Below are 14,528 nucleotides of genomic sequence, written 5' to 3'. Positions count from 1 at the left end.
AGGGAAATGGGTTTGAGCTGCAAGAGGGGAGATTGAGATGAGATCTTGGGGAGAAATGTTCTGCTGTGAGGGTGGGGAGGCCCTGGAACAGGTTGCCCAGAGCAGGGGTGGCTGCCCCATCCCTGGAGGGGTTCAAGGCCGGGTTGGATGGGACTTGCAGCCCCTGAGGCAGTGGGAGGTGTCCCTGCCCAGGGCAGGGGTGGGACTGGATGGACTGAGGGAGCCTGAGCCCAGAGAAGAGAAAACAAACGTATTTTCTCGTAATGATTATAAACCAGAATTTCCCTGATTCTTCTGAATAACCAGTGCGCTCAAACGATATATTAATATTTATTTTTCTCTTCCTTTTAGTTGTATAAAAAGCCAGATGTCCCACTTTACAAAAAAATCCGTTCTAGTAAGTAAAATCCTATTCCTGAAATGCCTTAACTGGAATTTTCATTACACCCCTCCTTTCTGTCCTCCTCCTCCTCATCTACCAAAGATATTTCCACCTTCTCTTGTTGCTTTATTTAGAATGAAACGTTGTAGATGAACACTTCTGGTTTTTCACCTGATAAGAATTCTTTTCCCTGTTTGGGTGTGGTTTTGTTTCCTCTCCAGATGTCTATGTGGATGTCAAACCTCTGTCTGGCTACGAGGCCACCACCTGCAACTGTAAGAAGCCAGATGATGACAGCGGAAAGGGCTGCATGGAGGATTGTCTGAACAGGTGAGGAACAGCTTAACCGACTAGAATAAAAGAACCGTAGAATCCTGGAATGGGTTGGGTTGGAAGGGACCTCAAAGCCCATCCAGTCCCACCCCTGCCACGGGCAGGGACACCTCCCACTGGACCAGGGGCTCCAAGCCCCATCCAACCTGGCCTTGAACCCCTCCAGGGATGGGGCAGCCACCACTGCTCTGGGCAGCCTGTTCCAGGGCCTCCCCACCCTCATCAGGAAGAATTTCTTCCTAATGTCTAATCTAAATCTCCCCCTTTCCAATATAAAGTCAGTCCTTGTCATCCTATCACTCCAGGCCCTGATTGTTTCACATCAACTCATAATATCTTAAGAAGTGACTCGTGCTGGGTGCAACCCCAGCAATACATGATTGTTACAGAGCACACAGGGAAAAACTAGAAGAGGAAAGATTTAGACTGGATATTAGGAAGAGATTTTTCACCCTGAGCGTGCTGAAACACTGGCACATGTTGCCCAGAGAGGTGGTGGCTGCCTTATCCCTCAAAACCTTCAAGGCCAGGTTGGATGGGGCTCTGGGCAACCTGATCTAGTGGGAGCTGTCCCTGCTCGCTGCAAAGGGGTTGGAACTGGATGTCTGACCTTCATGGTCCCTTCCAACCCAAACCATTCTATGGTTCTATAAAATTTCTGCCAGGTTGGATGGGGCTCTGAGCAACCTGATCTAGTGGGAGGTGTCCCTGCTCGCTGCAAAGGGGTTGGAACTGGATGTCTGACCTTCGTGGTCCCTTCCAACCCAAACCATTCTATGGTTCCATAAAATTTCTGCTGCCGATGTGCTCCCCCATCTCTCTCGTCAGAGGAAAATCCCTTTAAAAGCTCCATTTTGCGATTTGAGTAGCAGCGAGAGCCAAGCACTGAGTCTGCGTGTGAATTATACCTTGAAAACAGGAAATATTTTAGTTCTTTAATAGAAGAATTGTCTTTTTCCTGTTTTATTCTCCCCCCCTCACTGTAATATAGATCTGAAAGTATGCTACCCACCTTCCTTTAACTTCTTTCTTTCTATTTTAGGATGATCTTTGCGGAATGTTCACCCAACACCTGCCCTTGCGGTGAACAGTGTTGTAATCAGAGGATACAGCGGCACGAGTGGGTGCAGTGCCTGGAGAGGTTCCGAGCCGAGGAGAAAGGATGGGGTATTCGTACCAAAGAGCCCCTGAAAGCAGGACAGTTTATCATTGAATATCTGGGAGAAGTTGTTAGTGAGCAAGAATTCAGGTAGAAATATTTATTTGCTGCTTTAGAGTGGGAAGGCTCAATAAATGACTTGAGTGTCTGTTGTGCTGAGAAATCCTTGGATGGAAATGAAGGGGAGAGCGAGGGGGCAATTCAGAATTCAGCTTTTCTTGATCAACCCTTTTTTCTCAGTCGAATAGAGTAGAACTATCAGTGTTTGGAATGCGTCATCTGCCCTGTAAATGCCAAATGCCACGAGCGAATGTGAATTTGATCTAATTCTGAGCGTTGTTGCAGGATTTGACCTGGGCCAGGTAGTACTGAGGAGCAGAAAGGGACAGGAAGGGCAAAGAGCTCTGCAGGGATGTCTGAAGGAAAAAGAACAAGCAACAAGAACGATGTTGAGGCTCTGGAGCGAGTGCAGAGAAGAGCAACGAAGCTGGGGACGGGGCTGGAGAAGAAGAGGAGCGGCTGAGAGAGCTGGGGGGGTTGAGCCTGGAGAAGAGGAGGCTGAGGGGAGACCTCATTGCTCTCTGCAACTCCCTGAGAGGAGGTTGTGGAGAGGAGGGAGCTGGGCTCTTCTCCCAAGGGCCAGGGGACAGGACGAGAGGGAATGGCCTCAAGCTCCACCAGGGGAGGGTCAGGCTGAACGTTAGGAGGAAATGTTTCATGGAAAGGGTGATTGGGCAGTGTCCGAGGCTGCCCAGGGAGGGGGTTGAGTCCCCTTCCCTGGAGGGGTTTAAGGGCCGGGTGGACAAGGTGCTGAGGGCCATGGGTTAGTGATTGATGGGAATGGTTGGACTCGATGATCCGGTGGATCTCTTCCAATCTGGTGATTCTGTGATTCTAAGAGCATTAGAAACCAAGGAAAGAAAGAAACTAATCGTGTTAACCTCATAGCACGAGGGGATAGTTTGGACTGCGGGGTCATCATCCTTGCTGCTCTTAGAGCTCCGTCAGGAGATAAACGCAGCCGTCTGGCACTCGTTATTGTTGCTCTCTTGCTACAAAGAAGGAGCTGTAAACCAGGGCTGTCGCTTCAGAAATTGTGTCCAGTCTCAGATGATGAAAGAGCGAGGCTGATTGTTGTACTTGTACATGTAGACGAGCCAGCAGTGACCCAAGTGGCCAAGAAAACCAGTAGCAGCTTGGCCTGTATCAGAGCCAGCGTGGCCAGCAGGAGCAGGGAAGGGATTGCGCCCCTGTACTCGGCGCTGGTGAGGCTGCACCTCGAATCCTGTGTTCAGGAACGGCTGCCCAGGGAGGTGGCTGAGTGTCCATCCCTGGAGATATTTAAAAAATGAGTAGATGAAGTGTTCAGAGATGGTTCAGTAGTGGACAGGGATGGTTGGACTCAATCTCAAAGGTCTTTTCAAACCGAACGATTCTATGATTCTATGATATACGCACCAAAGAATGGATACTTGCATTTTCTCTTCCATACACAGGTTCTCAGCATGAATTGTATACAAATAATCTGCAGAACCCAACAGGGAGCATTCCAGAAGAGCAAATTTCTAAATTCTAATCCAAGCTCTGTCAATGGCCTTGACTTATAAAAATAGGTATAATAATGGTTTTCCTCCATCTCTAGGTGTACAGTTCTATAAAGTGTAAAAGATTATAATTGCTTTTTCTTCAAAAACCCTTTCTTGGAACTCTTGAATGCTTTACGTTACCTGAATGCTCACGTTACTCCCTGTTTGCTTTGCAGCAATGCGGGGAATGACAACTAATTTTCTTGCGTTGCTTCCTAGGAACCGGATGATTGAACAGTATCATAATCACAGCGATCATTACTGCCTGAATTTAGACAGTGGAATGGTGATAGATAGCTATCGGATGGGCAACGAGGCTCGTTTTATCAACCACAGCTGTAACCCTAACTGTGAGATGCAGAAATGGTAAGAAAGATACCTTCTCTTTACTTGAAGGCAGGTGTACAAGTGGCTAAGATAGAGACAGCCAGAGCGTCTGTTCAATGTCTTTATCAATGACCTGGATGAAGGCATCGAGTGCAGCCTTAGCAAGTTTGTGGGTGACACTAAGCTGGGTGGAAGCTGGATCTGCTGGAGGGTCGGGAGGCTCCAAAGGGATCTGAACAGGCTGGATCCATGGGCTGAGACCAATGGCAGGAGGGTTAACGAGGCCAAATGGCGGGTCCTGCCCTTGGGGCACAACAACCCTGAGGAGCTCCAGCCTAGGAGAAGTCTGGCTGGAAAGTGCCTGGAGGAGAAGGACCTGGGGGGGTTGGTTGAACAGGAGCCAGCAGGGGCCCAGGTGGCCAAGAAGGCCAAGGGCATCTTGGCTTGGATCAGCCACGGCGTGGCCAGCAGGGCCAGGGAGGTTCTTCTCCCTCTGGACTCGGCCCTGGGGAGACCGCTCCTCGAATCCTGGGGTCAGTGCTGGGCCCCTCCCCACAAGAAGGATGTTGAGGCTCTGGAGCGAGTCCAGAGACGAGCAACGAAGCTGGGGAGGGGGCTGGAGAAGAAGAGGAGCGGCTGAGAGAGCTGGGGGGGTTTAGCCTGGAGAAGAGGAGGCTGAGGGGAGACCTCATTGCTCTCTGCAACTCCCTGAGAGGCGGTTGTGGAGAGGAGGGAGCTGGGCTCTTCTCCCAAGGGCCAGGGGACAGGACGAGAGGGAATGGCCTCAAGCTCCACCAGAGAAGGATCAGGCTGGACATCAGGAAAAAATGTTTCATGGAAAGGGTGATTGGGCAGTGTCCGAGGCTGCCCAGGGAGGGGGTTGAGTCCCCTTCCCTGGAGGGGTTTAAGGGCCGGGTGGACGAGGTGCTGAGGGACATGGGTTAGTGATTGATGGGAATGGTTGGACTCGATGATCCGGTGGGTCTTCCAACCTGGTGAGTCTATGATTCTATCTAAGAGATCTAAAATCAGGGAGGGGAATCGAGCTGAACAGTGTAAGTAATACTTACTATTGTCCACATTAGGCATCAGAAAACATTTCTTCACCAAAAGGGTTCTCAGGCACTGTCAGAGGCTGCCCAGGGAGGTGGATGAGTCTCCATCCCTGGAGGGGTTTAAAAGACGGGTTATTAGTTGTTCAGGGATGGTTTAGTAGTGGACAGGGACAGTTGAACTTGATCTCAAAGGTCTTTTCCAACCAAGTGATTCTAGGATTCTATAAGCCAGGGCACAGCAGAAGTGTTGCTCCCTGTCTCCAACACTTCCAAAGACAATTTTCTTTGTAATTATTTGGACTATCTTCCTGTCTTTCCCCTTCAGGTCTGTGAATGGTGTTTACCGGATTGGACTGTACGCGCTTAAAGACATTCCTGCCGGCACCGAATTGACTTACGACTACAATTTTCATTCATTTAATGTTGAAAAACAGGTAAAGATCACGATGAAGACTTTGAACTAACAGTTCTGTGAAGCTGAAGGTTGATTAACAAAACCTGTTGTGTTGTATTTGATGAAGCGGGTTCTTTATAATATTGGGAAATGAATGGTTGGACTTGATGATCCGGTGGGTCTCTTCCAACCTGGTGATTCTATGATTCTATGAATGTTCTCAGTTTTGTTTAAAAGTGTTTCTCTTTTAATTCATTCTCCCAAAGCAACTCTGCAAGTGTGGTTTTGACAAGTGCAGAGGAATAATTGGGGGGAAAAGTCAGCGAATGAATGGACTTTCAAACAAAAGCAATCAGCCCGTGAGCACCCACAGAAGGACTGGACGGTCGAAAGAGAAAAGGAAGTCAAAGCACAAACTAAAGAAGAGAGTAAGTAGTAAAGACACCTTTTATTTTTCATGGAGAAAGGTTAATAGGAAATTACTTTCTGCCATCAGACTGAAAAATATGCATTTGATGTTTAAACTTCAGAGCAATACTGCAGGTTCTGTCTCAGGAACTACTTTGACTGCTTTGCTGAGTTCTTGGCCCGGTTTTTCCTGTCTATCAGAATTATCTGTTTTCCAGAGGGGCCACAGCTCGGAGGAGCCCAGTGAAAGCGTGAACGCGCCAACGAGGCTGACGCCGCAGCTTCAGATGAAGCCCATGTCTAACAGAGAAAGGTAAGGAACGGCTGCAGCGGGTTTTCCCTCAGCAATGGAGAGGAGCGAAACTGGCTTGGGGGTTTTTTATCAGATCCTAGAATGTCCGAGTAAGTTTTTACTTCTCCTTTAACCAGCTGGGGTGGCATTACTCTCCACTAACATCAGAACTGTACCTCAGTAGCGAGTCCAGAGAAGAGCAACGAAGCTGGGGAGGGGGCTGGAGAAGAAGAGGAGCGGCTGAGAGAGCTGGGGGGGTTTAGCCTGGAGAAGAGGAGGCTGAGGGGAGACCTCATTGCTCTCTGCAACTCCCTGAGAGGAGGTTGTGGAGAGGAGGGAGCTGGGCTCTTCTCCCAAGGGCCAGGGGACAGGCCGAGAGGGAATGGCCTCAAGCTCCACCAGGGGAGGGTCAGGCTGAACGTTAGGAGGAAATGTTTCATGGAAAGGGTGATTGGTCCCTGGCAGAGGCTGCCCAGGGAGGGGGTTGAGTCCCCTTCCGTGGAGGGGTTTAAGGGCCGGGTGGACGAGGTGCTGAGGGACATGGGTTAGTGATTGCTGGGAATGGTTGGACTCGATGATCCGATGGGTCTCTTCCAACCTGGTTATCCTATGATTCTATGATTCAATATCTCTCTTTTTCCCCGCACTAAGGAATACATTTTACGGTAAGAAGGTGATTCTTGAATGCTTTTCTCATTCCTGTAGGAATTTTGTGCTGAAACATCATGTCTTTTTGGTACGGAACTGGGAAAAGATTCGACAGAAACAAGAGGAAGTGAAGCACGTCAGTGACAACATCCACACCACGTCGCTCTACAACCGCTGGAACGGGATCTGCCGGGACGACGGCAACATTAAATCTGGTGAGGCCACACGAGGTCCTCAGGATGCTCCTTTGAGAACCTGTAGGGCAATGAAGGGTTTAGGCAAACCACGTGTAAATCCAGTGTAGAGTCGCTACAAGATCCACGCGCCTGTTGTAATGCAGGGAATGCTGTACAGATAATATCTATGTGTGTGTACCCTTATTTTTACACAGCAAGGTAATACGGAAGCTCTTTCACTGATTGAGTGTATTTTTTGCCCTGTTGGATTCTGCAATTTCCTCTGAAACACGTAATGCTATTTAATTAGCAGTGAGAACTTTGTGCCCCGTCCCTGGAGGGGTTCAAGGCCATGTTGGATGGGGCTTGGAGCCCCTGATGCAGTGGGAGGTGTCCCTGCCCATGGCAGGGGTGGGACTGGGTGGGCTTTGAGGTCCCTTCCAACCCAAACCATTCTACGATTTTACTCTATAAACCCTTTTTCTGGTCGCTGGGTTCGTTTGTGTTCCTACAGCAGCGCTGGTATCTCTCCAGCCCTAGTAGAGGTTGTCATAGAATCACCAGGTTGGAAGAGACCCACCGGCTCATCGAGTCCAACCGTTCCCATCAATCACTAACCCATGACCCTCAGCACCTCGTCCACCCGGCCCTTAAACCCCTCCAGGGAAGGGGACTCAACCCCCTCCCTGGGCAGCCTCGGACGCTGCCCAGTGACCCTTTCTGGGAAACATTTTTTGTGATGTCCAGCCTGAGCCTCCCCTGGTGGAGCTTGAGGCCATTCCCTCTCATCCTGTCCCCTGGCCCTTGGGAGAAGAGCCCAGCTCCCTCCTCTCCACAACCTCCTCTCAGGGAGTTGCAGAGAGCAATGAGGTCTCCCCTCAGCCTCCTCTTCTCCAGGCTAAACCCCCCCAGCTCTCTCAGCCGCTCCTCTTCTTCTCCAGCCCCCTCCCCAGCTTCGTTGCTCTTCTCTGGACTCTCTCCAGAGCCTCAACATCCTTCTTGTGGGGAGGGGCCCAGCACTGACCCCAGGATTTGAGGAGCGGTCTCCCCAGGGCCGAGTCCAGAGGGAGAAGAACCTCCCTGGCCCTGCTGGCCACGCCGTGGCTGATCCAAGCCAAGATGCCCTTGGCCTTCTTGGCCACCTGGGCCCCTGCTGGCTCCTGTTCAACCAGCCCCTCCAGGTCCTTCTCCTCCAGGCAGCTTTCCAGCCAGACTTCTCTTAGTCTGGAGCTACACAGGGACCCTTATAGAGAGGGTCTGGTTTCTGCCATCTGTATCCTTGACCAGACACAGCTGCACTGACTTTGAAAACTGTCATTTATCCTCATAATTTGAGGGATTTTGAGGCCTTTAGAGAACAAAGCCTTTTGGCACGCAGTCAGTTACAGGAATGGGACAAAATATGTCTAGGAGAAAAGCTGTGTTAATCCTGTTCCAAAAATAGCTGTGTGGTCATAGGACTGTAACCTTCGCAGCCGTTCCGGATTTGTTCCCCACCGTCAGGTACACAAGAAGCTGGGAAGGGAGTGTTCTGGGTGAATTCAACGCATTTGTTCTAGCAACATAAAATACTTCAATAACCAGCGTAACCGTTTAGATGAGCTGTAAGAAGTGAGAGCCGACTTGGGAACGTGAAACCAAAGCCTTTTACTGTTAGAATAGCTTAGAAAAGATGGTAGTTTTATTCATTATGGTATCATGGTATGGTTTGGGTTGGAAGGGACCTTAAAGATCATCCAGTTCCACTCCTGCCATGGGCAGGGACACCTCCCACTGCATCAGGGGCTCCAAGCTCCATCCAACCTGGCCTTGAACCCCTCCAGGGATGGGGCAGCCACAGCTTCCCTGGGCAACCTGTTTTCAGTGCCTCCCCACTCCCATGGTGAAGAAATTCCTCCTTATGTCCAGTCTAAATCTGCCCCTCTCCAGTTTATCCCCATTGCTCCTCGTCCTATCACTCCAGGCCCTTGTGAATAGTCCCTCCCCAGCTTTCCTGTAGCCCTTTCAGGTACTGGAAGGTCGCTCTAAGGTCTCCTTGGAGCCTTCTCTCCTCCAGGCTGAACAACCAGGAGGTGGAGTTGCTGAATCAGAAAAGATGCTGTAATTGGATCTGTAATTTTTTGTTCAGAGCTAATTCTTTTTTGCCCTCTTTCAGATGTCTTCATGACCCAGTTTTCAGCCCTTCAGACCTCCCGCTCTGTGAGAACACGGCGCTTGGCCGCAGCTGAAGAGAATCTTGAAGTGGCTCGTGCTGCCCGCCTAGCACAGATCTTCAAGGAAATATGTGATAGCATTATATCCTATAAAGGCGAAGGTAATGCACCTAAAAACATTTTCATGAGACTTTTTCAACCTCTGGAACAATGGACTTTCTAAATAGAAAGTAGAAAAAAATTCCTTTCTTCAGGACATTAAAAAAGATTCCTTTTTTTTCCTTTCTCCTGCTACCAGTAATCACTTTTTTTATCTTCATCCCTTTCCTCTGCCACCAGAATCTGCTGGCATCGCTATCCTTTTAAATTGATTTTTCAGGAGTTCAGCAAAATGATACAATTGACAGAATTGCAAGGAAACTGTCCTCCCTTTTATACTTACAGTTCGATTACAGCAACCGCCTCGAACTGCAAAAGCATTTCAGTTCCCTGGGCCTCAGACGATAAAAAGCCTTTTTTGACCTAGACTGGATGTTGTTAGTTACTTGTCTTTTAAGTTTTACTCCATTTAATGTTACTGAACTGTGTTCCTCTTGCAGACCCCTCCAGGCAGGCACTTGCTGCTCCCCTCCTGAACCTTCCCCCAAAGAAAAAGTAAGTGCTTGCTTCTCGGAGCAACCCTCACTTGTCCAGAATGGATTCGCACAGCTTTGAAATGCTAGTGGAAAGGATGATGTGCGAAGGCCACATGCCGGGTCCTGCACTTGGGGCACAACAACCCTGAGCAGCTCCAGCCTAGGAGAAGTCTGGCTGGAAACTGCCTGGAGGAGAAGGACCTGGGGGGTTGGTTGAACAGGAGCCAGCAGGGGCCCAGGGGGCCAAGAAGGCCAAGGGCATCTTGGCTTGGATCAGACCCGGCGTGGCCAGCAGGGCCAGGGAGGTTCTTCTCCCTCTGGCCTCGGCCCTGGGGAGACCGCTCCTCGAATCCTGGGGTCAGTTGTGGGCCCCTCCCCACAAGAAGGATGTTGAGGCTCTGGAGCGAGTGCAGAGAAGAGCAACGAAGCTGGGGAGGGGGCTGGAGAAGAAGAGGAGCGGCTGAGAGAGCTGGGGGGGTTTAGCCTGGAGAAGAGGAGGCTGAGGGGAGACCTCATTGCTCTCTGCAACTCCCTGAGAGGAGGTTGTGGAGAGGAGGGAGCTGGGCTCTTCTCCCAAGGGCCAGGGGACAGGCCGAGAGGGAATGGCCTCAAGCTCCACCAGGGGAGGCTCAGGCTGAACGTTAGGAGGAAATATTTCATGGAAAGGGTGATTGGGCAGTGTCCAAGGCTGCCCAGGGAGGGGGTTGAGTCCCCTTCCCTGGAGGGGTTTCAGGGCCGGGTGGACGAGGTGCTGAGGGACATGGGTTAGTGATTGATGGGAATGGTTGGACTCGATGATCCGGTGGGTCTCTTCCAACCTGGTGATTCTATGAAATTATTCTGTTTTAGAAACGCAGACTATTATGAGAAGATCTCTGACCCGTTGGACCTTACCACGATTGAGAAGCAAATCTTGACTGGCTATTATAAAACGGTGGAAGCTTTCGATGGGGACATGCTGAAGGTCTTCCGGAATGCTGAGGTGAGGCTCACTCTAGCCTTGAAACTGTGGCATAGACAGTAGGGATATGGCCTCAAGTTGTGGTGCGGGAGATTTAGATTGGATATTAGGAAAAATTCCTTTGCTGGAAGAGCGGTGAAGCCCTGGTAGAGGCTGCCCAGGGCAGTGGCAGAATCCCCATCCCTGGAGGGGTTCAAACAACATATAGATGTGGAGCTTCAGGACACACAGAATCGTAGCATCATTTGGTTGGAGAAGACCTTTGAGATCATCAAGTCCAGCCATACCTGTCCACTACCAAACCATGGTTTAGTAGGCATGGTGGGATTAGGTTGTGTTGATGGTTGGACTTGATGATCTTAGAGGTCTTTTCCAACCTTAATGATTCTGGGATACTATTCTATTCCCTAGTTCAATGCTTTTCCTGATGAGTTACAGTAAGAAAATAAGAAAAATTCTTTAAAGAAGGAGAACTTGTGATGATCCATTTCTGAGGAACAGGCATTGATGGCAACTCATGCTTCAGCTTACCCGAGTGATTTGTGGTTGAGAAAAGGTTGAGAACACATGTGAATCGCTAACCCAAAGGCATTTCAGTGCCTTGTGGAAGAGGTAACTTGTCCTTCAGTGTCACATGTGAGCAAAACGGAGCTGCTGTTGTTGGAAACAGGAGGTGGATGAGCAGCTGGATACCACACTGGTGGCCGTGGTGAAGACCGAAGGGTGCGAGGAGGCAATGGGAATGTTCCGAAAGTGTGGAATCTGGGAAAACAACATTTTGTTTCCTTGGTTTTTTATTCCTTCAGAAATATTACGGCAGAAAATCTCCGACTGGGCGGGACGTGTGCCGGCTGCGCAAGGCCTATTATAATGCTCGCCACGAGGCGTCTGCCCAGATCGATGAAATCGTGGGAGAAACAGCGAGCGAAGCTGACAGCAGCGAGACATCGGTCTGTGAAAAAGAAAACGGGCACGAGAAGGACGAGGACGTGATCCGTTGCATTTGTGGCCTTTACAAAGATGAAGGACTCATGATCCAGTGTGAAAAGTGCATGGTGAGGCAGGGGGAACGCAAAGCGAAGACAAGATCCTTGTGCAACTGTTTGTCTTCTGCCAGTGTGAAATAGTTCAAAGAAAATCTTGAATGCCTTTTGGGGAATCTTCTTTCCTTGCTTTCCTTGATGTTTTTGAGAAGGTGTGGTTTGTAAATGGAAACTCCTGGGAATTTCTAACTGGGTCGTATCTGTTCTCCTAGGTCTGGCAGCACTGTGACTGTATGGGGGTCAATTCCGACGTGGAACATTACTTGTGCGAGCAGTGCGAACCCCGATCTGTGAACAGGGTAAGAAAAGTCTCTTCATTACCATAGTTGTGAACTAAAGCAGCTCCTGCCTTTCCAGAAAGGCTGGGGAGGGGCTCTTGATCAGGGAGTGCAGGAAGAAGACGAGGGGGAACGATTTGAAGCTGAAAGAGGGGAGATTGAGATGAAATCTTGAGGAGAAATGTTCTCCTGGGAGGATGGGGAGGCCCTGGCGCAGGTTACCCAGAGCAGGGGTGGCTGCCCCATCCCTGGAGGGGTTCAAGGCCAGGTTGGATGGGGCTTGGAGCCCCTGATGCAGTGGGAGGTGTCCCTGCCCTTGGCAGAGGGTGGAACTGGATGGGTTTGAGATCCCTTCCAACCCAAACCAGTCCATGATTCCTTGGTTTAGGTTTAATCACATTCAGCATCATTTCTTCTCTATCCACTTCTGTGTATTTCCACAAGGACCGCAGCCCCATTCTTGCGCTGATTATGGTGGGAATCTCCACATTTCCTTCCTTTTCTTCTTTCATCCAGGAGGTTCCCATGATTCCTCGTCCCCATTATGCCCAGCCTGGCTGTGTTTATTACATCTGCTTATTACGGGATGATCTGCTGCTGCGCCAAGGTATGTGCTGACGCCGGTGGCTGCTGGGATTTACATCAGATAAGAATGTACCGAGATATTTGCCATCTCCCTGCTTGAAATGCTTTTATCTTTTTACAAGTAGAAAGCTGTGCTCTCTGCTATTATGGGAGCGACGCACAGTAAGAGTTCTCACAGGCTGGTTGATGAAGAAACACTAATTACCGTTAGCACAGACGAGGCTTTCCTCCTGGCTAGAGGAGGAAGATGCTGAGCCAACTTCTCTGCCTTTACTTCTAGACGTTAGGCCTTCAGTGTTTTACTGCAGAGCAGTCGTTAAAACATCCAACTCATTGCTTCTTTCTTCCCTGAAGTGTGTCTTTCTGGACATGGCTTCAAAGCCCTCAGCCTTTTAGAGGCAGCTACGCAGCCACACAATTCAGTTCACTGATTGTTACTTTCTTTATTTCATCGTACAGATACACGCAAGGTAAGAAAGTAGAATTATTTAGGGAAGAATTATCAAGAGAACGGCTCTTGAATGAGTCGAACCAGCTGTATCTTTGCTAGACGGGAGTGGGAGAATCGTCAAGACAGTGGAGAATTAAAAAATGGGTTGAAACTCGTTTATTCTTTATCCCCTCAGCAGAATTGTGGACTCTGCGATCAGCCTTCCTTTCTCCTGCTGCCCTGCAGTGTCTGTCCTGTCTAGAGTTCAGCCAATTGGTTTTCTCATTCCTTCTTTTCTGCTGGATTCCATGCTGGGGAGTAACAGGGAGTAACTCACTTTCTGGGGTTGCCTCACTCTGGGGTTGCTTTTGTGTCCCGTTAGCTGGGGTTTGTTGGAACTTCCAGCGAGGTCATTTTTGTCGTGACGCATTCTATTTCACTTGCCTACATCTAGGACATCCCACTAGATCAGGTTACCCCATCCAGCCTGGCCTTAAACACCTCGAGGGGGTTTAAAAATGGATCTTGGAAAGCCTGCGTCGCCACAAACTGTCATCTGTGATTATCTCTGACACAGCAGCAAGAGCAGCCACATTTCTGCCTTGAAAACACAGAGCTCAAAGCTCCCTTTCCCAGACAGAGGACGAGCTGTTTCAGTAGTTAATAACATCTGGATAAACTGGAATTGAAATCAAACTTCCTTATACTTAGTGAGGTGTGGAATAACCAAAGGCTTGGGCTTCTCCATCAGTGATTCATTTTCTTAATAATAATCTATCTTCTCCCTTAAATTTTAAGGATTTATTCTTTAAACCTGGCAGCTATCACTGATATCACTAATCAGCATGTGTTTTGTTACATATTGTGCCATCTGTCGTGGTTTTATCTTGATTTATTACCCGGGCAGACAATCCAAATGATTGTTTTTTACTGCAAAGCCTTTTGAAGATGATCCCAGCGAGATTTCCTCCCTTTGCAGCTTCTGCACTGGTTTCACGTCGGTTCAACATGAGGAAGCTGCGTTGTGTTAGTTTTCATGAAACCGTTTACTCCTCTGGTTTTGATGTGCTGGGCTCGGGGAGTCACAGGTCTGTATTTTGTACCTGTCGCCAGGTGATTGCGTTTACCTGATGCGAGACAGCCGGAGAACTCCTGATGGACACCCCGTCCGGCAGTCCTATCGGCTCCTGTCCCACATCAACAGGGAGAAACTCGATATTTTCCGCATTGAAAAACTCTGGAAAAATGAGAAGTAAGTTCAAGGCATCTTTGGAATTTGAGATGTTCTGTAGACCTGTCGGAGCACAGTAACTGTTTGAAGCCTTGTCGTGGTTTACAGATGCCGGGCATGGCTCAGCTGCAAAGGCTTGATGATTCCCCACTTATCTCTGCTTTTACTCCACAACTTCAAAGTGAAAACATAGAATCATAGAATAGTTTGGGTTGAAAGAGACCTTAAAGATCATCCAGTTCCACCTCCTGCCATGGGCAGGGACACCTCCCACTGCATCAGGGGCTCCAAGCCTCATCCCACCTGGTCTTGAACCCCTCCAGGGATGGGGCAGCCACAACTTCCCTGGGCAACCTGTTCCAGGGCCTCCCCACTCTCAGAATGAAGAAATTCCTCCTTATGTCCAGTCTAAATTGGCCCCTCCCCAATTTATCCCCATTACCCCTCGTCCT

The 14,528-nt window shown here is 49.3% G+C and overlaps 1 protein-coding gene across 1 annotated transcript in view; it reads left to right on the top strand.

Moving 5' to 3' along the window:
• The window catches only part of ASH1L (ASH1 like histone lysine methyltransferase), a 59,354-nt gene that overhangs the window by 36,740 nt on the left and 8,086 nt on the right, over positions 1–14,528 (top strand). Inside the window, exons 9-23 of the mRNA XM_069878689.1 lie at positions 352–397; positions 604–712; positions 1,758–1,964; positions 3,680–3,826; positions 5,168–5,276; positions 5,503–5,664; positions 5,863–5,957; positions 6,642–6,799; positions 8,916–9,074; positions 9,513–9,567; positions 10,398–10,530; positions 11,316–11,564; positions 11,765–11,851; positions 12,347–12,437; positions 13,959–14,097. Coding sequence (XP_069734790.1) covers positions 352–397; positions 604–712; positions 1,758–1,964; positions 3,680–3,826; positions 5,168–5,276; positions 5,503–5,664; positions 5,863–5,957; positions 6,642–6,799; positions 8,916–9,074; positions 9,513–9,567; positions 10,398–10,530; positions 11,316–11,564; positions 11,765–11,851; positions 12,347–12,437; positions 13,959–14,097 — 1,946 coding nt within the window. The remainder of the gene's footprint in view (positions 1–351; positions 398–603; positions 713–1,757; positions 1,965–3,679; positions 3,827–5,167; positions 5,277–5,502; positions 5,665–5,862; positions 5,958–6,641; positions 6,800–8,915; positions 9,075–9,512; positions 9,568–10,397; positions 10,531–11,315; positions 11,565–11,764; positions 11,852–12,346; positions 12,438–13,958; positions 14,098–14,528) is intronic.

The sequence above is a fragment of the Phaenicophaeus curvirostris genome, chromosome 29, assembly GCF_032191515.1.
Source record: "Phaenicophaeus curvirostris isolate KB17595 chromosome 29, BPBGC_Pcur_1.0, whole genome shotgun sequence".
Lineage (NCBI taxonomy): Eukaryota > Metazoa > Chordata > Aves > Cuculiformes > Cuculidae > Phaenicophaeus > Phaenicophaeus curvirostris.
The sequence above is the reverse complement of the archived record's forward strand: the minus strand, read 5'-3'. Positions and strand labels throughout refer to the sequence as shown.